At 41.1% G+C, this 27,348-nt stretch overlaps 1 protein-coding gene across 1 annotated transcript; it reads right to left on the reverse strand.

Annotated features, from left to right (window-relative positions):
- Positions 1-606: 606 nt before the first annotated feature.
- On the reverse strand, positions 607-27,192 carry CILK1 (ciliogenesis associated kinase 1). Its single transcript, XM_036380762.2, is given in 16 exon segments — positions 607-4,221; positions 4,692-4,805; positions 6,540-6,671; positions 7,964-8,118; positions 8,654-8,844; positions 9,929-10,225; positions 12,493-12,660; positions 13,207-13,271; positions 13,274-13,377; positions 13,809-13,941; positions 16,322-16,401; positions 17,644-17,765; positions 19,235-19,289; positions 21,163-21,345; positions 26,802-26,903; positions 27,101-27,192. Coding segments are annotated over 14 exon segments (1,872 nt in total). The 5' UTR covers positions 21,264-21,345; positions 26,802-26,903; positions 27,101-27,192; the 3' UTR covers positions 607-4,066.
- Between the last annotated feature and the right edge of the window lie 156 nt (positions 27,193-27,348).

A 27,348-nucleotide genomic window follows, 5' to 3' on the forward strand; every position in this document is an offset into this window, starting at 1 on the left:
CACTGTATTGCCTCTTCAATTCCTCACTCACCTACAAATCCGTGAGCTACTCATGTCACACCTCCCCCCCAGGTAAAACTGGAATCCTTGCAAATGTAAATGTATTTTTCACCTAGTTCTTCACCTGTGCACAAGTGCTTGTCAGCCCACTTAAACAGCTAACAAAAGGGCTGGGCTTGTAAGGTATAAACTGTTTTCAGCTTCTGCCGCCTTGAAAGCAGGGGAGAAGGCTAAAGAGGTGACACAAGACACAGAACAATAGAACAGGAACAGAACAGAACAATTTCCCTTAGAAAGGGACCCACAACAATCTAGTTCAGCTGCCTGTCCTCGTGTTATGCATATTGCAATTCAGTCTAGCAGGTAGTTTCAGAGCAGCTGACAGCCAAGGAAGACTAAGCGATCAGTTTTACAGGGAGCTCACAGTGTATTGCAGGAATTACATGCTTACACTCAAACCATGTGGCCAGTGAATGTGCAGTGTCCCTCGAAGGTGGCTTATTAAAAAAAATCTAACTCCAACTAAAAAAACCCCAACCAAACAAAAAACAAACTAAAGTGCTTTCATTAAAAACTGAATAATAAAAGAACAAGTCAGTCAGCCAGTGCATCCTCAAGGATAACTTTATTCTGGGCAGGACATTTGACACAGAAGGAATGAAACAAGCATTTAGAATGCTGCTGAACAAAAACACTGAATAAACAAGAACCATTATTTCTCCACATCTCTGACAATTCCACCCCCTCCTTCCATATTAAGTTCTAAAATGTTCCTTCAGTACACGTTTTCCTCCTCACATTATGGAACATCCTGCTCATATCAACAGCCATATCAGATACAGGAACACCAAGAGAGTGGATTTTCTGGCTTTTTTTTCTTCTTGCTAACATTATGGCACTTACACAATGCTTTTTGGAAAATATGGATTACAGGGGTAAATGAATCCACTGTCAGACTCCTTTATTATTACACGTTATGCCTGAGAAAATGTAAACAGTACAATTCTAAAAACATTTTCCACAAAGATGCTATATATTAAAGCACAAAGTAGTAGGTTACATATCATAAGTTCTCAGATATGCTGCTTGTCCAGATTTCAGTATATAAAGACCTCCATCTTTTCCATATCTGTATTGCACAGGGACAGCACGGTAAAATACATAAACTCAGCTCTATCCTGCTCAAAAAGAACTTTTCCAGCTTCAGTAAGAATGTACTTGAGTAAAGGATACAGCCATTACATCTAGCTAATTTTCTGTCTCACTAAGTTAAAACTAGCTGTGATTCTCAATGTCAAGATTATTAGCTTTTTTCCCCAAAATAAAAGGCTTTAACTTAGGAAAGGAGGAGATATATAAAAAAAGAAAATTATAAGTACAACTTACTTTTCTAATCTTTTGACTGGACCAACTAAAGCCTGAATGCTATAGCCAAGAGAATCACTGATGGCCTGATAAAGGTTCGGAGATTACAGGCCAGGTTCAGATTCATCCTGTGCTACTTAAATCTCACAGAGTTGTCCCCCTCCTCAGTAGAGACTCAGCTATCTCCAGAATGTTAGTATGCTCTCAAATGAGACGGGTTTCTTTTGACATGATTCTCACTCACCAGGGGTGAGTCACCTCACAACAAAGGAGCTCATACTTAGGTATGATGAATCCAAGCCTCAGCTGCCTGCTCTCGTGACTTGTCTCCTTCCACTTGTAGGAACTAAGTGTACAGACCAGACTACTTACATGGCCTACTGAGGTCTAAGGATACTGCGATAGTTTCAGGGTGTTCATTCTTGAGACAAATTACCTGGTGATAAAATAAATTAAATGATACATAGACATAAATACAGGTATTTATTTCCAAGAGAAACAACTGTCTTTCCAGTTCTATCACAAATATACATATTTCCCTTTCCGCTTACCCACAGACACCCATCAGTGTGCACTTTAGAAATCAAATGGCTGCTTTACTTTACTGCTAAGCATTGGCATCACTGCTGTGGAAGCAGTTAGGTATGGTTTGGAGTTAGTACTTGCTATGCCCAGATAACAGGGCAGCAGCACACACGAGAGGTCTTTGGCATGTGTAAGTCTTTCATGCACACTTTTGCTCTTTCTTTGTCTTGTACTGTCTCACTGTGGGCTGAGCCTATAAAAGCAAACAGTGAGCAGTGCTCCTTGTGGTTCCCCCTGTAGCACTGAACCAGCAGCCTACCCTAGCGTACAGTATCCTCAAAATCCCACACATTCACCACGGGAAGCACTGAAAAGGCCAGAATATGTTCTCAATCTCGACCACAGCAGCTGCCCCTTCTGTGTGCTGGCAGATCCCATGGAGAGGATCTCATTGACACAGAAACTATTCAATTCCTGTGAAATGGCTGGAAGCTGAGAAATGCACCTGCTCTGATCCCTTTAGGCTGGATTTAAGTCTCATAAATAAACTATTTTCCTGAGCTGATCACACAATGAGCTCAGTAAGATCAGTATTTCGGCACACTTCCGCAGGGAGATGCATTTTCTCAGCGCACTTCAGCTTTGGCAGCATTGCTCCAGAATGCAGCTTATGGAAGGTCTTCTCCCACAGCACTGAACAGTTTTATCTTTCTTCCGTAGAAGGAGCTGCAGAACAGACAAATGCTGGCAGTGCTCTAAAAGAATCTTCTGCTGATGGCTGGACTCTGGCACTCCTTTCCAGAGTAGAACTAAACCAGATTATGGGGCTACTTCCTTTTCTCTATACCTTGATATAAATCATACTCTCATAAACTGAGTTAAACTGCTCTTCAAAGAACAGTTTTACCAATTTAAAATTTATCAATTTCAGTGAAATCAACCACAGTTTTACAACATTTTTTTAACACGACCACATAAGATCCCATTTTTTCCTGTAGAGCCTCTGGGCCAAATTTATGGAAGCTGACATATTCTTCACATTGTAAAAGATGTACTGAATGAAGAAGAACTGAGTATAAACATAAGTAAGGTTAGACCAACTCATTTCCTCTGGGTTGTTTTGGTTTTTTTGAAGTTTTTTTTCCCTTAAGTGATTTAGAACAGTTGTGAAAAATAAGTCAGCTGCATAGATCTTGTTTCCTTAAACTATGTTGCTGGCATATCATTAATATTTTGTTACTCTGAAACCAGTTTTATTAGTGCTATTAATTTATTGTTAATATGTTCTTAATATATCTCCAGCTTTTACATTTGCAACAAAAGAAAAAGATGAAACAGAATCTCTTTTTTCTCCTTAGAAATCATTAGACCATTTACATAAATTTAACAGAGGTAGGTCCACATTCTATTTCATTGTGAACAATGCCAAAGAACAACTTTTAAGCAGGAAAAAGGAAAGCTGTGTTGGAAAACGGATCCACAGAAGAGTATTTACCCTTCACCAAACAAGAGTAAGATTTGGTAAATCTGAATAGCAGTCCAACAAAAAACCTTTCAAAGGCAAAAATAAATTTAAAAAAGGTGCCTCCCACTATCTTTTAGCAGTCTCTCAGTGACTGTGAAGGAGAGTTTACACTGTTAAGTCACTCACTCACTCCCTCTGATGTCAGTACGAAGCAATGAGCATAGGACAACAGAAGTGTGGCACTGAGACATGGCATCACTTGAAATTACACAGCCTCAATTAGCACATAAAACTTCAGAAAATGTCTAATGAATGCCCCTTCCTCAGTACTTCTTCACTGCAATATTGCACCACGTTTTTTTTTAAACTACTTCTATAAAAAAAGTTGAGTCTAATAAAAAATTTAAATTTTTTAAAAGTTCATCATAAAAATTTACTGTATAAAAATGCCAAATACCCTAAGCCTTATATACAAAATGCATCACTTTTATGAAAATAACTGGACCCATGTATACAACAAAACATTTTTATACAAAAAGGTACAAGATTGCATTCAGATTAATGCAAAGTAGTAAAAAAACCCTCCAAAATGTCTCATTCATGTAAGATCTGCTCCTTTTAAACGCACAGGTATATAAAGCAGTACGGCACGTCCCACGCTGGACACCATTTCGGGGGATGCCCGCAGTGCTCGGAGGGCACCTCCCCGGCTCACCGGGGAGCACCGTACTTGGCAGACCAGTCAATGCGGCCGTGGATCGGCTCCGCTGCCGGCGGCAGGGGCATCAACCGCGGCGAGCTCTTGGAGGGCGAGCTGAACGACGGCCATCCAAGAAGGGGCCTGACCGATGTCAGAGCTGCAAAATCTAAAGGACAAAAAATTCTGTGATAAAAAGGTTCTGTGAGAGCTGTCCATACTGAACAACAACTGGGTGCAGGTTCAGATCCTTACTTCTTCAGGAGGTAAGTCTCCTTTTTTAACCAAGTTTGCTGATGTGAAACAATAGTGGATGCAATCCCTAAAACCTTAGCAGACAAAGAGTATTTACATCACTGATTTGGCAAGTGTGAATTCTACGCCAGCTCTCACACCAACCTATAGGTGCCATTGAAATAAGCTGTAGATATGTAGATAAACCCACATATTTAATAAACAAAAGTAAACAGAAACCAAATCCTTCTCCATATGAAGTTCTGCAAGGTTACAAACAATACTTCTAGTCAGTCATATACTGACAAATAAAATAAAGCAAAGAGAAGTAGTTCAGTGCTGCATACATACAGCATCACTGGAGTACTGACCAAGGGACCGAGAGAACTTTAGTACTGGACTTACCAGAAGATGGGTCCACAACTGGTGCTAACTGAACCCTCTGCCCAGCAGAACCTACTTCCTTCTTCAGAAATGAAGGGACATAAGCATTTGTTAGACCACTTGATCCTATGGGCCCTGAAAGAAATGGCAAGGAACACCTGAACACAATGAATCTCCCATACTGTCAACAGGAGACAAAGGTGTGCCCTGAGGGATCATTTTCAAGACCAAGCCTGATCATGGAGTGATCAAAACAAGAACTTAATTGAAGGCACTTGAATCCTATAGCTCCTATATAAACACCTGCATTCAGGAGAGTGTCAGCATCAGACTGCATTAGAGATGAATGGAAAATATGTACAAATTGTACCTGTCAGAGAGAATGGCAGTTCTCTCTGACATCTCAGCTTTTTCAAGGTTTCTCAAAGCTTTCAAAACTTAGCATTTCAATTGGAATTATCTTGCTTGACTTTCAGCAACTATGTGCTAAGAATATATTGACTCATGGTTTCTATGTAGTGAGTCTGGGGCTTTGGTGCTACACAAAGTTCTTAGTGAAGCCTGTGAGAGCACAACTTAAAAATGTGGTAAAGATTCACATTTCAGATTTTGAAAGCCAGCTACAAAACTGGTCCCTAAGATGAGCAGAAATAGATTTGACTGATCTGCAGGATAAGCCACAGAAATGGAACAAAACAGTCTAGAGTTGTTATAGCACAGAGGGGCACTAAACAAGATATCATGCACAGAACAGGGCCATCACACATGTACCTACGCTGTCCTAGAGCAGTGGCAAAGCCTATTGGGGGAAATGATGGTAATAAATAAAGAAAAATCTAATGACATCCTATGCTGCTACAAAAGAAACAAAAACTTGTAAAAGAGCCAGGAAGGAGACGTCCTATGTATATAAAGGTTGTCATGTAGTTTAGCTATTTACAGTGTCCTCCCATCTTAAATCTTTCTGATTAAATTACATCCAAAACTTTAGGTTGTTGTTTTGGGTTTTTTTTAACCTGAGTTTCTAGAGGCCCAAAATGCTTCTTTGGGTCAAATTCAACACAAACTTTGGCAATAAAACACTTTCAAAACAACATATGCAAAAGAAGTGTGGCACTGCAGAACTGTATCACATGAAAACCTGAAGCCATGGTTTAGAGACGAAATAGATACAATCTAAACATAGATACAATCTAAAACCACCAACGTGTTATTAACATGTTATATCTGATAAAAACTAATGTAAAAATCAACAAATTAATTACTTCAACTCAAACAGGTGATTAAATACCTGAAATACCAACTGCCAAAAAAAACCCTGAAGAAGAAAGATTAAAGAGTTTTGCTTTTTGTCTGAATTTTTAAACTATACTACATTATTTTAAACAGTATCAATTGAAAAACACAATGATAGATTTTCTTAGATTTTCTTTGCTTAATTAATGTAACAAGAGTGGTGTGTACGGCTAGTTCAATTGATACCAGCTTCCTCCTGTAATGACAGCCATTTATGCACTAGGTGGACTAAAATAGTTTGAAAACGAGAAAGCATGACTTAAAGAAACTGAAGAGAGAAACTAAAAGCAGGAGCAAGTACTTCAGGTTGAACAGAACTAAGCTGTCCAGCCTTCTATGCATGGGGCACGTCAGACTTGTGAGGTTTCATTAGAAGAAATTACTATGTTTCAGTTTAAGGCAGTCTCCCACAGAAGAGCACTCATAATTGATTTTAACACAAAGAACAGACAGGGTAAGAAGGTGTCTTCAGAACTGATGTTTTGGAAATGGATGACTCCAAAATACACCGGTGGGGAATTGCACAGACATCACTTATTATCATTCCTCAGAGTCTTAAGCACACCTTCTTACCTGAATTCATCCTGTTGGTAGCACTTCCTCCCAAACCAGAGGCTTTCCCAGACAAATCAGAACTGGGCCAGTGATTAGATGGAACAGACTCTTTGTTTGAAGTGGAGACTATGTTATTCCTGGTGCTTATTCCTATATTGCAAAAATGCAAAGATTACTTCACTAAAATCCCTGTTGCCACACAGGCCTGCATTCATTCCACTTAATGCACAATCTTAGAGCAGATGTCTGGTTCAACTTAGCCAAAACCTCTCCCCTCTCAGTAACTCTGAATCACTCTCCATCCTCTCATTATACAGGAATGCTGGAACTAGCCACAGGCCCTAATCCTGCAGAAATCACAATGTAAGTAGCTCCACTAGCATCAATGGTTGCTTATATCACAGGACAGGGTCCTTACATCAAGGCCACAAATACTCTCATGTCACAGAAAGTGAACCTTGCTATGTACATGAAATCTGTGCTTCCAATAAAAGCCTAACAGCAACAAGATAACTTGAGAGGCAATAATGGCAATTCCATTTCTCATAGTACTGTACTCTTTGTTTCTACTGAAACCTCAGATTATGCAAACAGTTTGCAGTACAGTTCAGATGACACCTATTATTTGTTTTTAATATAGCTCCCATATTTAAGCAGGGTATCTAACATTCAAGAATGCACTCACAATTCAGGATATGGCTAAAAGCAGTATTGGGATCAAAATTTTACAATTTCCTCTAGTAAAAACAAGTTTTAGCTACCAAAACTCTAAGTGAGACAATTTGAAGTCAATTATTATTTCAGGAAAAAAGACTGAGTTTGCTGTCACAATAGCTTCTAATTTACTTAATTAATTTTGAAGAAGTAGTACTACAAATGAATAGAAAGCTAACACTACCTTTATGAATAGAAATGATGAGAAAGAATATACTTATATTCATCTCATTTTAAATACTGGCAGACATGCTGTCTGCCTCCTGTACTTCATCCTGCCTCAGCACTGGTGTCAGTACAGCAGAGGTTATCATGAAGACAGGCATGTAATTCTATTCCCACTACTAGTTTGCCTGTTATTCATGGTACTATACGCTCATGAGGTAAACACATGACAATTTCTTTTCCAGTCTAGAAGACCAGTCTTATAATTTTTAGGGAGACAGGGAAGAGTTTGGCACATATACAGACATTTTCTAATGCACTTCCAAGTATAAAAGTATCCATCAGGAGGAAGAAGTACCAACAGTCCTGTCCCCTAGTTTGTACTGCTAGACTACTAGAATGTGGTTTGTGTTGTGGCCATTTACACTACAAGCTCTTTCTGTCCTCATGTTCTTTGAGCAGTGGTCTGCCTCCATGAGTTCAAAGGATAAGAGCAAATGTACAATGACTATTTCATACTCCTGTTGGAATTGCAGGAAGAAAACGAAAAGTATTTTACTAACCAGGTCGATACCTAGAATGGTTTAAGTAGTGCTGCTTTGCTGCAGAAACTCGCGATGTAGGAGTGTCCTGCCGCAAAAAGGTCGCATGGGAAGTTCGTGCACTGCTGCCAGAGCCTACAGCATCCAAAGGCTTCAGGTCCAAAATGCTTTCAAATCTGTAATTGAAAAATTGGTATGTATAGTCCAATTTTTATAGCACATGTATATTCACAGCTGACTTTTTCAACTAGACCCTATCTCCAGGAATCATTTCCTTGTAATGTGTTTGCTACACCATAAACACACAGGCAACAGGGAATATTATCAACCTGAAGTCATGCAAGTGCCCCTGAAAATCAGATTTGTGCTTCTAGTTCCCTTATATACTGCTTTTAAAGTTTTGTAAGTCAGTCAGTAAGTTTCTCTCTTCTGTATATGATCCATGGAAACTGCAGCTTAGACTTGTCCAAAACAGTTTATATACGTGGAATATGTCAAAATAGTCCACATGTAAAATAGAAAGTATATATCAAAAAATTAACTTGAAAGACTTAAGCTAGTTATAATTTTCAGTGGGAAAAAAAAAGAACATGAAATTGTATAAATATACACTTCTAGATACAAAGAAAGCATGAAGAGCAACATTACTAAGAAAGAGGAAAAGGGCAAAGAAATAGACCAAATAGCACATACACATAAAAACCCCCTTACCTACGAAGAGTTTCATCATTCTGCCTCTTCTTGTTTTTCAAGTCCATTCTCATGATGGAAGAGCTGAAATCAAGGTCTTCCAAATCATCCCAGTCTTCAGAACTCTTAACTGTCCTGGGAAGATGTCCCCATCTTCGCCTAGGTTTTGGTTTAAGTTCACCATTTATATTCTCAGACTCAGCAGATGTTTTCTGTTACAAAGATTGAAAAGAAACAAACCCACATGCTTAGACCACAATCTAGGTGACAGGAGCAAAAAGGACTTTTTTTTCCTCTATCTCAAAGAGTAATAGTGGTAGTAGAGCTGTAACAACAATCTTCAACTTCCATCTAACATCCTAAGAACACAATCTGTAGCCTGCTGACATTATTACAGATCTTCTGCATTTTGTCCTGTAATAAAGCATCCTGAACTTACAGAAGAAGAAGTTTCTTGGGTCTCAATTCCAATTCTATTCATGCTCCAGTATGCACCTCCCAAACCATCACCTTATGCTCAATTTTTACTTCTAGACCCATGTTGGGAATATAAAACTGCATGAACACTTATGTTTGCACAAGCCTGCGTCTAGACATTATTTTTTTTTTCTCTTGCAGGACAGCACAGGCACAAATTTGTGTCTCTTCAGTCATTCAGATTCAGCAGTGCATTTTGACTTTGTGTGACACTGGTCAGTACAGACCCTGCTTATGACTGACCCTGTAGCAGTAACATTCACACTGTCTGCTCTCATCACCTATTTTATTAATCCAGTCTCCTCATAGGTAGACAGAAAGGGTACATTCTCATGCTGCAAGAAGAATCTGTTGGTTTCCATGTCCAGTTTGGAAGACCAAAGGGACTATTATTCCCAGTCAATAAATTGGATGCCTTAAATGGATGAAGGCAGTAGTCTCCATAATTTCAATACTATTTAGTTTCATACTTTTCTCTCTGGCATCAATCCCATTAATATTTTGAACACTTTACATCCTTTTTATTCATATGAAATCAGTGTCATCCTGTAAGTGGTGCAGGTGTAAAGGGTACCACAAAATGGCTCTAAACCGAGAAATTTACTTGCTTGTTTAACAGCAACTGAATTTAGATTTCAATAGAGGAACTTCCAGTTTCTAGCAGAAAGTTGGAACATTGGAACCATTTTTTAGTTCCACTCACTGTCCTTTTTGTCTTGTGAAGTACAAGAACCTTGAAAGAGAACAAGAAAAAGAAACACAAGGAAAAAAGCCAGGCACTGTATCAGAAAGCTTATGCTATGCTAGATGGACATTTACCTGCTGAGGAACCTTATTGTGTATTGCAGGCAGAAGAACCTGGTTAGACTTGTCCTCCTGTGCATAGTTACTGTGCTCAGCCCCAGAGTTGTCTGTCTTACACGCATACACCACGTGCTGAGAAGACTGGCTTTGTTGAAAAGGCCTTGATGAAATTCGGGCATGAGGTTTCAGAGGGGGCTCTGCTGGAGGGACAGGCTTAATATGCAGAGACAATTTATTTTGCAGTTCCTTTTGTTTTCCCAGTTCCTGAATGCCCAGGGCATGCCCAACCTGGAAGTACGAGTATCGAAGTGCCTAAAAAGTAATAAAGATGTTAGGCTTAGAAAACCAAAGTTTTTCATTTACCCCAGTCCTATGTGCCAGCACAAATTTAATTTCCTTTGTTTGTGGGGTAGGAAACGGCAGAAGACCCATCTCTAAACACTAGATTCCAGTGAGCACAATCCACTTCAAAAAACTTGCAATAGTAGAGAAATTTCAAGAGATACTGAGTTATCAAATCCTCTGTGGACTACTACAGAGGGAAAGGTTCTGCAGAATTAAGATAGTTAACCAGGTATATGGCAGCTAAAGGCATGTTTCATTTCATGCTGTCTCTTCATGTGTATGTGTGAAACACATCCCCCTCATCATTACAAGATTCAGCCAGCAAAACTCAATGACCCCAGAGATATCTCCTCCATTCTCCACTTCTGAGACTGAATTAAGTGAAAGAAACACAACCCTTTTGGAAATTAGTCTCTACCTTTTCTGACAAGTTAGTAAAGTTAGCGAATAAAAGTATTTTTATCTGCCTTACAAGTAATTAGGAAGTTGTCAGTAAAGGCAATTAATCTATCTTGCTGTTTCAGGCACACTCATCTTCCATTCCCAAAGACCTCTTACTGCAAAAAGCTTCTAAAAGCTCAGATTCCTCACTCTATTTGTACTTTACTGTAAAACATTTGTTAATGCTTTTAAATACTGTTACAGTCAGCGTTTTTTTGTTCTTTGTTACCTTTGAGAATTCATAATCTATTTAACTTTTTAACTGTTTTCATTAAATTTCAAGATTTTAATTGCACTTTATATTGAAGGTCTAATTAAATCACAAAGGTTCAGCTATGGCCCTTGAAGTCAAGTGTCAAGAATCCCATCTGTTTTCCAAAAGATGCCCTGCTCATTGTATTAGTTGAGTACTACCCAAAACCAGCAGCTACCACCACCTGTATATGCAATACTGATGACCTGGGCAAGGTTTATGTACAGGATGTTGGAACATATCTGCAATGCACTTGAGCTGAGGCTGCCCAGCAAAAGCAAGCCTTATCCAGGCAACACTGGGCTGGAGGAACACAGAGCAAGGTGGACTAACAGATGGCTGAAAGGTCAGGCCCAAAGGGTGGCAGTCAGTGAAACAAAGTCTCGGTTGGAGGCCAGGAAGTATCTGTGTCCCCCGAGGTCATTACTGGGCAAATACTGTTCCAACCCCTTCATTAATGATGCTGCTGGTGGTGCAGAGTGCACCCTCAGCAAGCCTGCTCATGACACACGTAGAAGGAGGGACTGACACACTGGTTGGCTGTGCTGCCCCCCTGCAGGACTTTGGCAGGCTGATGAAACAGGCTGACAGGATCCTCATCAATTTAACAAGGATAAATACCAAGTCCTGGGAAGGAATAACCACATGCACCAGTCCATGCTGGGGTCAACCACCTAGAAAGCAGCTCTGCAGGGAAGGACCTGGTAGACAAGGTGAAACATGGAACAGCTACCAAATAAACCCTTGCTGCAAATAAGACTAAGTCCTGGGTTGCCTGAGCAGGAATGTTGCCAGCAGGTCAAGAGCAGTGATCCATCCCGTCTGTTCAGCACAGGAGGCCATGCCTGAACTGCTGTGTCCCGTTGTGGCCTCCCCAGAAAAAGAGAGAGATGGACATAGCAGAGAGAGTCCAGCAAAATGCCACAAAGGTGATCAAGGGACTAGAGCATCTCACATATGAGCAAAACCAGAGAGCTGGGACTTTTCAGCCTGGAGAAGAGAAGGTTCTTGAGGATCTTATCAAAGTATGCAAAAAAACAGAAGGGAAAGTGCGAAGGAGATTGACTGAGTCTCTTTTCAGGTGTGACCAGTGACAATGACAATGGCTACAAACTGAAACACAGGAAGCTCCTTCTGAACATCAAGAAACACTTCTTTACTCTGAGAGTAACTGAGTACTGGCACAGGCTGCCTAGGGAAGGTGATTGAACCAGATTCCAGTCATTCTGCGGCACACCACTATGAAAGAACAGCACCTCAGCCTTCAGCCATATATCCTACCTTCACTCTGCTGCTATTCACAGTGACTAGATTACACTTAAGTGTATTTATACATTTGATTATTAAGCACATACCCCAAGCAGCTGATGTTTCATGCAAAAGATTAATTACTCTCTCTTAATTACCCTTCTTTGTCTTTCAAATTGTCCTTGGATTCTCCTCCCTTCTAAGAACTGCACCCCTGAGCAACTGCTAAATGACTGTTCCTTGCAGTAAAAGAAAAAAATCACAAGCAGATAAAAAGAAAATAAAATCAAACCTGACTAGCTGTTGGCCGCTTTTTGGGGTCCCACTGCAGCATGTCTCTCATGAGCTGCACTGCTTCACTGCTAGCATTAGGTATGAGAGTTTTTAGGTTGTTAGGTACACACTGAGGCCAGCGAAAATTCATGGAAGCTGAAAGTTGGTAGCCTTCAGGCCAGTCGTTCTGCAAGAATGAGATTTTCAAACACAAAAGAAGTTCAGCTGTAAAGTATCAGTGCCTAAACACACTAGCACATATTCTACCTGAAACAGACCGTGTCCAGCTTACTATGGTCTTATATTGAAAATTTCACTGTGAATCTTCACCCTAAACCTCTGGTGAGAGGTGAGTCTTGCTGTACATCTGACAGAGTCAAGGGCACAAATGGAATCAGGAAACAGGAATCTTGCCATGATCCCAATTTTTAACCTCTTAAACCATAGGTTTTTATGCAATCTACAAGAAAAAATTAAATTCCCACCTAATGAAATCACAGTCTAAGGACTTTGTTTGCTATGCAGGGGCCTATTTTTCCTCTTCTATGTGTCAGGTACAGCATAATTACTGCACAGAAAATAAGTTTTAATTTAGTTTATTTTATCTGAGATCAATACCATAAATTAACAAGAAGGAAGAAAATTTATTCTTTTTATGCTTACTGCTACCATGCCATTGTGTACTGTAGAACAGCTGCAGGATTAGTGCAGTCTGGAATATCACTTCAGTTACCTTTTTTGGTGTCCCTAAGACTTGGCAAATTTTGAATATAGTATCAATTTCACTAGCGCCTGGAAGAGAGGCCTCAGTGTGTAAACTTCTGCCATTATGCACCCAACAGCCCAAATATCAATTGGAGAGCTATAGGAGGTGGATCTCAGAAGTACTTCAGGAGCCCTGTACCTGTAGAGGAAAGAAAGAAAAGGAAATCCGAACAATCAACACAACTCAAACATACATGAAATTGCTCACCTCTTCATTCTTTGCTATTAAGAGCAAACATTATTTTAAAACCTCCTCTCCTGTACACAGACTGTTTTTCTTTTTTTGATTAAAACTATATAATCTTCTGTAAACTCTCTCACACCTTCCTGACACAGCAATCCTAGCATGTTCCCACCTGCCTTACTACTCTCCCAATCTCCTCCTATGTTGTTGCTATCTGTAAACTATCTTGCACTAACTGAAGCTTTTCAAATTACACCAAGCTTAAATAAAAGTTTCATAATGAGGAGGCATCAAAAGTAGTACAACAACCAGCACGAATTCAGTACTGTACTACTTTCAAGTGTTGACTGCAAGTTCTTACAATGTAAGTGAGCACTAGCACTTACCATCTTGTGGATACATAATCGGTGTAAGGAGGTCGAGATCGGATTTCTCGAGCTAAGCCAAAATCTGCAATTTTCACAAGTTCTGGTCCCATGCAAAGCAGGTTTTCAGGTTTCAAGTCCCTGTGAAAGAACCCTGAAATTCAAATGAAATATTGATGTGGATTGCGATGTCACAGCTGTATCCTTTATTTTCCAACTGGATAGTTTTGCTTTAGTTCTTAGCATCAAAGCTGAAATAGCACCACACAGATATCAAAGTACTTACTATGTGATCAGCAGAGCTGATCAGTACAGTGTTGTTCTATTAGGTTGTGAAAAAAGAGTATACACAAGATGGCTATCTTGTAACAATTCAGAGCATTTATTCAGACAGCTCTCTTTCAAGTGAGACTCCTCTAACATAAAAAAATTTCCACCATTTTAATGCTAGTTTCATTCTAACTGGCAACTGACCAATGAAGTTATCAATCAATTACATAAAATGCTATTTTAAACAATGAGGGCTTTTTTTGCGCTTCAAACTTCTTTTTAAATCTGAGAACATAATTGGCAAGCACTGAGCTACTCAACACCATGTAAGAGGATCTCAGTGCATTTTTTTAGTGTTCCCTGCATTCAGCAAAAACTGATCATGAATGAATGCTTGGCAAGAGCTCTTTTAATACAAATGAGAGAAGTGTCTACTGACTGACTACTGTCTCTGAAATTTGCTTCCACCATTAGTCTGGAAATCTTGTCCTTCTGCCTCTTTCTTGCAAGCACCTGAACCACTGTTCTGAGATACAGCTCCCTCTGCAGTACCTAATTGAAGCTCTCCCAGCTCCTTTCCAGAGACTCCAATATGCTTACTTTTTCCATGACTTTGAATATGTTCCCACAGAGAATGGACTAAACATTGACACAGGATGTGTCTACATTGTCCAGTATAACTAGATTAGCTTTTGTTCATTAGATTAATGTATAACATCACTGAAGACATAGTGCTGTAGGTATCTACTAACCAGGAGACTGCATCCTTCCTAGGGATGCTGAGTTGACATTCTGGTGCCAGCCTGAATTACTGCTTCTTTGTGAAAGGTACCAGGCAAAGCAATCAAAGCTGTTCGTAACATTTAGGACAATCACTTCTATATTTTGTTGCACAGACATGCACCAAGAGAATGCTTGTGAGGCAATTTATTTCATGACAAACTTGTAGAAAGAGCAATCCACTGTGTACTCAAATATAAAAAGATGCTTAAGAGTTTGGATGGACAAAGAATGTAAGAAGTTTACCTGACAAGCATTTCTATGCTACACAGGAGCAGAATGCAGAAACAGAGAGAGTGAAAAAATGTTCATGTGATTTTTTCCAAAACTGTTGTGGAGAGAATCTTGGAACTCATTCTTACTCTGTGAGCCACAATATCATCACAACCATCCCGTTGAGCTTGCCTAATATTTCCAGGTGTTCTTAACTATAGATTTGCAACATCTTGGCAGAAATACAAGTCTAGTGTGGTAGCAGGTCAGTGAAGAAGGCAGTTTTGACACAGAACTGTTCAGTCTCAACAGCTCAACAGTCAACAGTAAGTTAAATAGCAACAAAAGCTGTTCTGAAATGCTGTGATCCATTTGACAATTCACTGAAAAAATCTGTCTTGGATTTTCGCATATCAAGCATAATATTTTTCTGTGTTTACATATTATGCATGTCACCGAAACAGACTGGAATTTATAGTTAGGTTTCAGATGAGTATCCAAGCTCCATTAGAAGAGTGAATAAAGTCATTAGCTGGAAAGTATTTTGCAAAACACAGTTAAATGTGCTCTTCAAGTGAACTGTAACACTGGTCCTTATAAGCATTTCACTTCGAGGACTCTGGCCACTGATGTCAGTTCTCTCTGATAACCCAGAGAGCTGCCCAGCACCAGAACCCTCACTTTATCTAGTGGACAGAATTGCAGGGGTCAGCAAAAAACAGTGAGGAAGCTTTTGTTAAAATAAGATGTTTGTTTTGAGATTTCTTTATTAGTTAAGTGGGTCTTGTTACTAGTGGCTGGTACATCAGCTTTAGCTTTCACCATTGTTATAAATATTAGTCAGAAGCCCATGCAATGAAAGCTGCTTGTCACTCAGACTTTCTTACTTTAAGTATATCTTATAGAAAATGTGTGTTTTATTTAGGTATCTGTTAGTACCTGGAGAAAAGAGTAATTTCTTCTTTATTCTCAGTTTCAGGGGACCTTTAAATCTATCAAGAAATGTGCTCATTAACATCCAACGAGCTTGAGTGGCCAGACTGAGAAAGTGGAAATCTACAGAAAAGAACTGAGAAAACCTCCAGAATGAAGTATTAGGCAACTATAAAATACAGGTGTTTTCAATCATCTGAATCTCTCATACAGAGCCATTCTTTTGATCATTCCTGCTACTAAAGTTAGTAATGTAATTGCTTGTGTATTAATCAAAAAACTTACACAAACACTATCTGTCTCTAATTCAGAAGGTTTATAACAAAAATGTAACCTACCATGCTTATGAATAAATGCAAGCCCTTGCAGGATCTGATACATAATATTCCTAACTGTAGATTCAGGGAACAGTTTGTTTCTGTGGAATAAAAGGGAAGAAATAAATATTCATGACTAATTCATACATTAGCTTATGCTATCTAATGAACCAACGATAAAAGGTAGCAGTGACAAATAAAACTGCTAGTCAGCTTTTCATATTTGCCTACTTTCTTTTCTTGTTACCGAAGAAATTCTTATTTCTTATTCTACAGTCCCTTGGCACAAAACTGACAATTAACTAAGAATTAAGGGAGTAATTCACATTCTTAAAGGTCTGATTTACACAATGTTGAAAAAGTCCATGGCCTAGCTGAACTGTAGAGTATGATGCAAAACATACTCTTAGAAACATCTGGGCTTTTTGTTTTCATAAGAAGGTATGATATCAAGCATTTCTATGACATTCCCAAAGATAACTAGTTTCTGTTATAGACTTGAACCATTTCTTCAAAGTTCATTATTTCATATAATATATATCCATATATGTGCCCAATTAAATTACAGTTTTCGATACCTGTGCATGCATAGTGTTTTTATGCTTAAAAAGGTATTTCATGTGGCATTCACATAGATGTATTATAATAATGACCTTACTTTGTTGAATCAAGGAAGATTCTTGTCATCTGCCAGGCTGATACTATGGTCCATAGAGAGAAACAATTCAAAGCAGGAAATTCTGCCCTCAGTTATCCTCTGGTGGATGTTATCATGGCCCAAAGGCTAAAATTAAGACTTTCTTAATGCTCCAGCAAATACCAAAAAGCTACATTTTATTCAGAATGCTGACAAATTAAATAAGCAGTCTTTGGTCACGTCAGTTCAAACAGCAAGGAAAAATAATTTCTGGAAGCAATCCGAAGTTTGACATCTCTTGATTACTGTTCCAACTACTTTTTATTTATTCATTTATTTGAGGAAGCCATAAAAGAAGAGATGGTGAGACCAATCTCTTATAAAAGCACCATGGGAGTACTTACACAAAAATCAGAAGTTCTAGGTCCAACGCCTCCACAGAGTGAGGACTATTAAAACCCACAGTTTCTACCTCTCAAAAGAACACCCTACCACACTAATGTGGGACAAGACACTGGAAACTCACTGGACGGGCTGGGATATGCCCAAAGGGACAGTCACAGCTCCTGCTGCAGCCTGCAGCTTTAAGCTATAGTGATCCAAGCCTGAACAAATAATCCAAAGTCCTTTGAACAGTATCAGGGGGGTTAAAAACACATTACACAAGTAATTAATTTATATAGGAATGGGTGATGCTGTTACATACCTCTCTTTCATTAACTGATAAAGATTTTCCTTCATGTATTCAAACACAAAATACAGATGATCGTTTTCCCTGATAACTTCTTTTAGCTTTACCACATTGGCATGGTTTAATTTCTTCAAAGACTAGAAACAGAAAATACAAGCCAGATTTTAAAAGGGTCTTAATATAGTGAAGGAGGAAAAAAACCCAACTTTTTTCACTGTTGCAGAAGGATTAACATGAAAAATTCTTTGGTGTCTTAAATAATCAGACAGATCTGAGAACAAAGAACAGATCTCCAAGTATTACCACATGCATATACAGTCTACACAGCAATTTATGTGCTGGTCATTCAAAAGCCAGGTATCTGCTGTCACTGTCAGCACCAAAACAACTGCATTTTCTCTGTAAGAAACTTCCTAATGGCAGAATTCAGACTCTTCTTGCACCTGCACTGGCAACAGTCAGGTTAGAGTCAAGACTAAGAACAACCCTGGAAAGTCTTCCTCGGTATTGTGGATTAACTTTTGCAGGCAGCTGAGCTTGTTCAGCCCCCCAAGCGGGATGGGGAAAATAATCAGAAGGACAGAAAGTGAGACAACTCATAGGCTGAGATACAGAGTTCAATGGGTGAAGCAAAAGTCAAGCATACAAGCAAAGCAAACTAAGGAATTCATTCACTGCTTCCCATGGGCAGGCTGGTGTTCAGCCATCTCCAGTACAGCAGGGCTCTATCACATATAATGGTTACTTGGGAATCAACTGCCATCACTCTGAAGGTCTCCTGCTTCCTCCTCCTTTCCCCACCTTTTATTGCTCAGCACAATGTCACATGGCAGGTCCCTTGGGTCAGCTGTCTTGGCTGTGTCCCCTCCCAGCCTTTAGCCCACCTTCAGCCTACTCACTGACAGGGAAGCATGAAAAACAGAGAGGGCCTGAGGTTGTGAAAGCACTGCTCAACAATAATTAAAACGCACCTGTGTTGTCAAGACTGTTTTGGTCAGAAATCCAAAAAACAGACCCATAGAAGCTGCTACAAAGAAAACTAACTCTACCCTAGCTGAAACTACCAAACTTGGCTCTTCTTTCTTTTTTTAGATTTTCAGTGTACTCAATGTCCATTTTTACAAGGTACTGTAAGAAAAATTACCTAGGTTTTCTGCATGTTTTCAGTGCTGACTATAAATTAAGGAGGCCCCTAGACCCTACCCTCAAAGTTTTGTTGGCATCAGAATTTCATGCTGTATGTCTGTCCCCAAGCCAACTATAGAGAAACAACTGCACGTACAAAAGTTAATGCTGCACAAAGGGCATGTGTTCTCAAGCTCTGAAAAACAAGCACCAATCAACTCCAGGTGTTGTGACAGGAAAGCTCTCACTCACACACTCCTCACTGCAGCTCTCTACAACTACAAATAATTTTTGTAAGACTACAAAATTTCAATAAGCATTTTTATAAGACACTCCCTTCTAATGCAGAGTCAGGAAACAGAACAGTAATGTCACATGCTACAGCTCACTTTGGGAGTAGTGTTTTGACACAAGAGTTGTAAAGAATTTGATGTGACAGTGATCACCTAATTTGAAGTCAATCACTGAACAAAACAAGTACCTTAACCTCTCGAAGGTTCATGCACTCCTCCCAGGAATAAAATTTTCTCTTCATTCTACAAAAGTAGAGGGGGAAAGAATAACTAACAATACATTGAAAATATCAGCTGTTCTTAGAACCAAAAGCCTCACTGCATCTTAACAATACGGTTCTTCCATGAAAATGTACGATGCTAGCTCCTTCGTCAAAAGACTTTACATCTCTAGACAAGGTACAGGCAAGTTGATTTACTAGAATACACACTCAAATACAATTACAGTCAAATAACAGTTACTATTACACAGGATTGCATTTTTCTGTATATGTATCCTGCTGAAAATAATTCAGAGCCTTCAACAAGCCCAGGCATGCTATTTTTCTTTCTGCTATAACAATGTGGTAGAATAGAGTCTAACTGTAAAAAGAACAAGGGTAGTTTCGACAGTTTTGACACAAATCAAATAAGATCCAATCGCTTCACTGGATCTCCAATTTTATCATATCCTCCTTGCCCCTCTTCTCTATTTTTGATTTCTCTGTGATTTTAGTATTTTGCTGTATTTCCACATTTTCCTTTGTCCACTACTCCCCATGTTTCTACTTCCCTTGCAAGGTGCATCTATCATGCCAACTGCTTTTCAAATTCTGCTTTCCCCTTCAAGCTTACAAGCAACTCTGCTCCAACAGAAACAAACTGTGGGGCAGTTTTCTCCCAAGCCAGATTGTAACTCTGAACACAACATTTGTGTGTAACGTATGGTCCTGTGTGTTCATACATTTTGATTACCACTCAGTTCTTTGAGACGTAACTCTATGCGTCAAGACCAAAAGGATGAAGGCTCACATATACATGCACACAGAAGATCACAGATTAAAACTCACAAAAATACTCAACTGTGTAGAGTCTGGATTTCAGAGGGAATTGGGCACTCTCTGAGGATCTGAGTCTTTGCCTTTAAGGATGATTCAGTATTACTTATTATTGTAGCAATTTCCAGTTTGAAAATGGCTCTCACAATTAAGAGTAGTTTAAGAACTACAAGCCCCTCATGTCATTAAGGGGTCTGGATATTTTTTTAGCAGTGTTTTTGCAGTTACTGTCTTGTGCACTCAGTTACTGGGCCACTTCTATTTTTAACAAAGGACCGGCATTAACACCTAAGTAAGAGAATACTTCTGGCTTGTTCTGATTTTTCTGAGTTTTTCCCATATTGCAAACTGAAAATTAAAGCAAGACCTTCTAAGCAAGGTCTGATACAGGCAAAATACCCTCAGCAGAGGGGACTTAGAAAGTTGATAAAGCCAGCTATTGACTGCTCATACAAAACAGCATTGTACTGAAAGCTCTTTTGACAAATCTGTCCCTTGTCATGGTCAGTATTTCAGGAAGGTGCCTGCAATGCTTTACAGCTGTCTCTTACCATAGGACAAATAAGCATTTACCAACTAAAGTCACTACTGAAGCAGAAGAAAAAAATCAAGTGAATTTCTCAAGAGATTTCAAGAAAATCTTCAGTTGAAAAGACCAGTATGTCATAGCATAAAAGATACAGATAATGGACAATGAGATCAGTTGTGTTAATTATCACTGCAGTATTAATATTCCATTGAAAATTAGACTACAAAATATATGTTCCATGTATGCAGCAGCAAAAGGGCTGTAGATTCCAAAGCAGCACTGCAGAATACTCTAAGTAATACATAAAACTCGTTTGACTGCACATAGCAGCAGAGTGCTGTTACACAATAAGCCTATATATCTCACCCTCCTTAACTCCTGCTGAGGTTTTGGAGGATACAAGGCACTTTATCATGCTGCCCAAATACAACTCCATACTAAAAAGCTGCACAGAATGTGAAGTACTCAAAGCAGCATGACCAAGTTGATGCAGACCTAGAAAGGAAAAACCTGGACTATGCATTATTAAGTAATGTATGAGAACACTTACTTTTTAATGGCTATCAGCTCTCCAGATTCAATGCTTCTCCCTAGGAGAACAGAGCCGTAGGTCCCATCACCAAGCTGTCTGATAGTTTTGTACCTATTCATGATGAGGATACTTCAGCTGCAAGCACATTTCAGTCCTTGGCGTTTCCTGTGTTTCTTCTCCTCCAAGTGTAACCAGTTCTTTCTGTGGCAGCATAAATACAGAGCACTCAGGACAGTGTGAACAGTTGCAGGAATCATGTTTTCAAGATTTAGCCTTTGGTCTGAAAGCACAGAACATAATCCATTTGATTTCTGTACCCTTCTGAGATTGCTTGTTTGCAGACTCCACTCTCCTCCAAAGGAACAGTCCCCGTGAGCCATACACATAGACTTGTCCTGGTGTCTCACCAGAAAGAGCCAGCCTGTATCTGGATGTAACTGGGTATAATCCCCAAAGCCAGTCCCAAGCAAAAGCTAAAGGTACCTTACAGAAAGCAATAGTGTCTCCTGATGGGAGACACTATTGCTAAAGTCACAGGATAAAGTCTCATGGCCTGGAGAAAATCATCTGCTAGCAGAAAAAATGAAGCTCTACAATACAATAGGAGGGGATCTGTCCTAGCCAGATTTTTAGGCATGTAAGTCATCACCTTACAAGTCACACTGCCATCAGTTAAACCAATATCCTGAATTTCCATATGGTCCTATGTGAGAGAGCATAGCCATATGCATTCTTTTAAACAAAGTGTGCAGAGGAAGAATATTACATTCATGTCAGGTAAGACCAAATGTATTTTACTACAGTAACTCTAAGCATGAATCAGTCTCTAGAAGTAGTGGCTACATCAGATTATCTACCTAATCTTTTGTTGCGACACTGCATGACCAAAAAAACCACCATAGAACAGTTTGGGTTGGAAGGCACCTTAAAAATCATTTAGTTCCAACCCCTGTGCTATGGGCTGAGTGAGACACCTTCCAGTACCCAGTCTGGCCTTGAATCCTTCCAGGGATGGGGCATCCACAGAATCTCTGCTAGATAATAAAGCAAAGAACTTCTTGTTTCTAGTTTAATGTAATTGTTGCTGGTATTTCCTCCACTATAGTTTAGAAAAAATGGAATCCATTCTATGTAAACTAATCATACATTTGAAATAAAATTCCCCTGCAATGAAGGTTTGGTCACTTGCATTCTCTTACTCTTCACCCCTTAAAAAGACAACAATATTCATGACTTGTGACTTTTGCCTTCTGTAATGTGTATTTTAACTACATTTTCACTTTTTTTTTCTGCAGTAGCCTTGTATCTCCCTTATTTCACAAAGTTGTGTTGCAATTTTAGAGGTAATGGGATTATGTTATTGGAACTCTGAACTGACATCAATGCAGAGCCACAATCCTGTAGATGCAAGAAGTTGTGAACATCCTTTATTTTCCATCTTCTAAGCCTACTAGCCCCACTAATACTGATCCAGGAATGAAGACCAGGAAATCTGAAGTTAGAAGACCTTTTGACAATCTACCCATTGTGCATCATGTCTCTAAATCTATCTCAGACACTGGTCAGTGTCCCAGACAGGCAGGAGGAACTGCCCTGTAGCAGTATCTGTTTCTTTCCACACGCTCACTACTACAGAGACGCAGGACTGAGCACCTTACATTAGAGACCTAATCCCACATTTTGTACTACTTGCCAAGGAGCACAGAGCCTGTCCCTAACAACAGCAGTTCCAAGTACCAGTTCCTTTTCGGCTGGTTTTCAGATTGTGCACCTGAATAGCACAAAGCTATGTTCAGTGGTCTGCATCCAGGTTAAAAAGCTTTAACCTGCTTACTCCAACTGGTCAGTGACTGGATAGCAGCTCAAAAGCCTTCATTCAGATACTCGGCAACAAGATTTCAAACAATGACACTGTCTTGCATGCTCTCCTAGTCTGAAAACCTAAAATGTATTAATATCCAAACAATTTTATACAGTAATTTCAAATCAACACAGTTGGGACTTGTGGACTCTTCTGCACACGCTGCCCTGATGATACAGTTCTGAAACTGTGATCCTAACAGCTGTGATGTCTTAAAATTCAGACTCCTATGCTGTCCCTATTTACCATTCACACATCCCTTTCAAGGAACTGTGACTGAAGAGTGGAGGAGCACCCTTGCCTCATATTTGAGAGCCACAGCAAAACTAAAGATGTTTAGCACTACTTGCAATAATCACCAATGGCTGGATAGATTGTTTGTTTGATGTCTCTTGAACAGATGCAAGTGGTGAACCTAACTATTTATTCGTTACTGAGGATACTAATTAAGTGCCTCTCCTTCCCACAGCCACCAATTTTCAAAAAAACTTGTATGAAATTATCTTTGCATTTGTCAAATGTGACCAAAACAGACTAATGGAAATATTTTTGAAGACCAAAAGTGAGAAAAAAAACCCAAAACAAAAACCAAACAAATCAACAAAAAACCCCAAACATACAAAAACAAACCCCCCAAAACACCAAAACCCCCTAAATCCAAAACCAAACAAAAAAACAAAACACAAGAAAACCAACCCCCACACTATTGAAACAATACCCCAAAAAACAAAAAAAAACCAAACCCCAACCAACCAAAAAAAACCCAAAATAAACAAACAAACAAAAAACTCCAAGGAAACCAAAACAACAACAACAACAACAACAAAAGTCAGAAAACACTTATTTCAATGAGGAATTAATGCTAAAAAACATGCCAGGATGCACAGAAATTAACCCAGCTGCCCTGGAAGCACAAATCCACCTGTGTGAAAACCCACTGACAAAACCTGAATTAAGTCTTCTCTGGTTAACTCAATCAGCACCATTTCTTGTTGTTTATAGTGAGGTTGTTTTAAAATCTACTTTACTTGGCCTTCAGACTCTTTCGCCTGAGCCCCACTGAAAAGAGCATGAGTCTCCCAACAAGCAGTCTGCAGAGCTACAACATATATCATCTAATCTAAAAATACAATCTACACAAATTCACACCACCAGAGGATGTAAATATAAACTGCAAAAATATCTTAAAGCAAAAAGTGTGTTGATACCACAGAGTAAAATGTAAACCCCTTATTTCCAGCGTGTTTTAACTCCGAGTTCAAACTCTACCTCCCCTATACTTTTATCCCCGCAGAAATCGAACAGCAAAACGCCTTTAACAGCAAGCCTAATTCTATATATCGAGAATGCTTTTTAACTAAGTACAACTCAAACCTACTGTTGTCGCTTATGAACCCTTTAAATACGTATCCACCACAGTTTGAAGTACTGAAGCACCGAGAACTGAAAGCGAAACTGGCTCGCGGTGCCACAGCCGAGAAACGCAGACAGTAAACAAACAGCATGTGCCTTTTTAAACTTGTCCTGCGCCGTGGCAATTACTCGAAGGTATTACTAGCAGGCAGCAGTGAGAAAGGCGGGGTTCACAGCCGTGGGTGTCCATGGGTGCGGTCCCCGCGGCCGCCCCGTTTGTCACGGAGGGCTCCGGGGGTGCCCCATGAGCTGCACACGCAGGCAGGGACAGATGAGCGATGGCGGGTCCGCCGCTCAGGCCAGCTCCCGGCTCCTGCCCGGCCTCCGCGCTGCGGCGGCGCCCGACCCCGGTACACTCGCGTGCCCCCGCTCCCGTTCCTCGCCGTACGGGACCGCGGGTCCCCGGCCAGCCGTGCCCGTGCCCGGCAGGACTCACCGCGGACGCGTCTCCCCGCTCGGGCCCGGCCTGCGGACAGGCCCGGAATGGCGGCGCCGCCGCCCCGCGGAGCAGCTGCGGCCCAGAGCGGCCCCGGCCGGCCTCGCTCGGCCCATGGCGCGGCCCCGGCCCCCGCCCCCCCCGGCCCGGCCCCCGCGCCCCCGGCCCGGCCCGGCCCGGCCCGGCGGGGCTCCCCGCGGGGGGACAGCGCCCCACGACTGCGGCCGGGGAGCCGCCGGGCCCCTCGCAGAGGGGGCGCTGAGCTGGGTGTTAAGGAGAAAGAAAACAAACAAACCATCTCTGGAGCATCTCTCTTATGAGAGACTGCGGGAGCTGAGCCTGTTCAGCCTGGAGAAGACTGGGAGGGGATTTCGTTAATGCGTAGATGTATCTCAGAGGTGGGTGCAAAGAAAGATGGTGCCAGACTCTTTTCAGTGGTGCTCAGTGACAAGACGAGGACCAATAGCCATAAACTGAAACACATGAGGTTCCATTAACTGTGAGGAAGAACTTCTTTACATTGAGGGTGGCAGAGCACTGGGCCAGGCTGCACAGGGAAGTCATAGAGTCCCTCTCCGGAGACATTGAAAACTCACCCTGGATGTGTTCCTGTGTAACCAGCTCTAGGTAAGCCTGTCTTGGCAGGGGGGTTGGTCTAGATGACTTCCAGAAGACCTCACCAACCCTAAGAGTTCTGTGATCCTTGTGAAAACAAAACCCAGCCGAACAAACACGAACCCCACACTGATGGGCCTCTCACATCTCAGAGAGGAGTTTAAACAACAAAACTAGAATGTGGAAATGCAAAACTGTGAACAATGGGAAGAATATCGAAATTTTAAGTCAGGGGCCTGTGCCTTCCTCACCCAAGCACCAGCAGCTCACTCTGGCTCTGACAGGATCAGCTTAAGATATAACAGGAAGAGCAGTAAAAGGAAAACAAGGAACAAAAAATTGTTCTAAAACAATTGATTATCAGGACTGTAATCGTGATTCAGGAAGTGTCAGCTTCTTTTTACACGTCATCCCTTAGGTTTTAAAAGTAAAGCATAGAGTTAATTCTCAGGGTTTGGAAAGACAGGATGAGCTAGTGCTGTAATTCAGGAATACAGTGTAGGACAAGACATTCATTGGCTAAAACAGGTGTGGGGAAAAACAAAGCTCTGGGTCTCTCCCCCACCCCCTCTAGTCAGAGGCTAATCTTTATATTTACATGAATATATCATAAAGACTCAAATTCCCTCCAAGAGACAGGCATGATTCTCAGTGAAGCCAGGAGGAGCAGTATACACTTACATGAGATTTCTGCTTTAAGCTACCCATATTACAGCCCACGAGCGCAATCACTCAGCCATGCGACAGCCACAGGATGCCGTTTTTCTCTTGTTACTGGCAAGGCTTTTCCATTCCCAATAGAATAATAGAATTATTTGGATTTGAAGTGACCTTAAATATCATCTAGTTTCAACCCCCGTGGCATGGGCAGGGACACACCTTCGCCTACACCAGGTTGCTCAGACCCCCACCCAAACTGGCCTTGAACACTGCCGGGGATGGGGGATCCGCAGCTTCTCAGGGCCACCTGCGCCAGCGCCTCGCCGCCCTCACAGTGAAGGATTTTTTACTAAAATGTAACGTTTAGTATCTAAGAAGAGGCACACCCAGGTAGGAGAAAATCAGCTTTGACTCCAAACGAGAAGCAGCACTACTGATAACCAGTTGTAGACATGAGCACCCCATCTCAAATCCTCAGGTGGCCATGCCGTGTCATCTCTACTGCTCACACAGCCCACAGCAGCACCCAGTGCCCAGCTCCGCACCACCCCCGGCTGCCCGGCCAGGGATCAGCGCTACACTCACCTAGATCGGAAACCCAGTGCCGATGCCGGCTCCCAGAGCCCTTGCAGCCCCATTCCCCGGGCCCGCTGCCCAAGCCTGAGGGCTCACCTGCTCTCCAGAGAAGACACACGCCTCCTCATCCTCCTCCTGAAAACGCTCAGGGCAGTAGACTGGCACAAAGGTCCACAGATCCATACACGTGGTTTTCTTCTGGAACAAAAAGACTGTGATACGCTTTTATGAAAATAGGTTTCGTCCACTTTTAGAAAACCTGACAATGCGTGTACTGACAGCAGGTGATAACTGCGCTCACTGAAGTGGACGGGCAAATTACCACGGCCACGAGATTCAATGGCCTCGGCACCGCTGTTATCTCCACAGCGCGGCACCAAGCGCTCTCCCGTTACCTGATCGGCAATTCGCCTGCGCCAAGGTCCCGGCCTGACCGCAGTCACAGCGGAAATCGCGGCTCCCCAACATCGCCACTTCACCTCGGCTCCCACTTCTGGGATCGCGCCTGCCGGGATTCCCACTCACTACAGTTCCCGGCAGCCTTTACTCTGCCGCCCTTCCCCTGGTATGCGCCGCGGACTACGCTCCCCAGCAGGCCTTGCACCGCGCCGCCGCTGGCGGCAGAGGCGGCAGGGGCCGCGGT

Source organism: Molothrus ater, chromosome 3 (assembly GCF_012460135.2).
Source record: "Molothrus ater isolate BHLD 08-10-18 breed brown headed cowbird chromosome 3, BPBGC_Mater_1.1, whole genome shotgun sequence".
Taxonomy (NCBI): Eukaryota; Metazoa; Chordata; class Aves; order Passeriformes; family Icteridae; genus Molothrus; species Molothrus ater.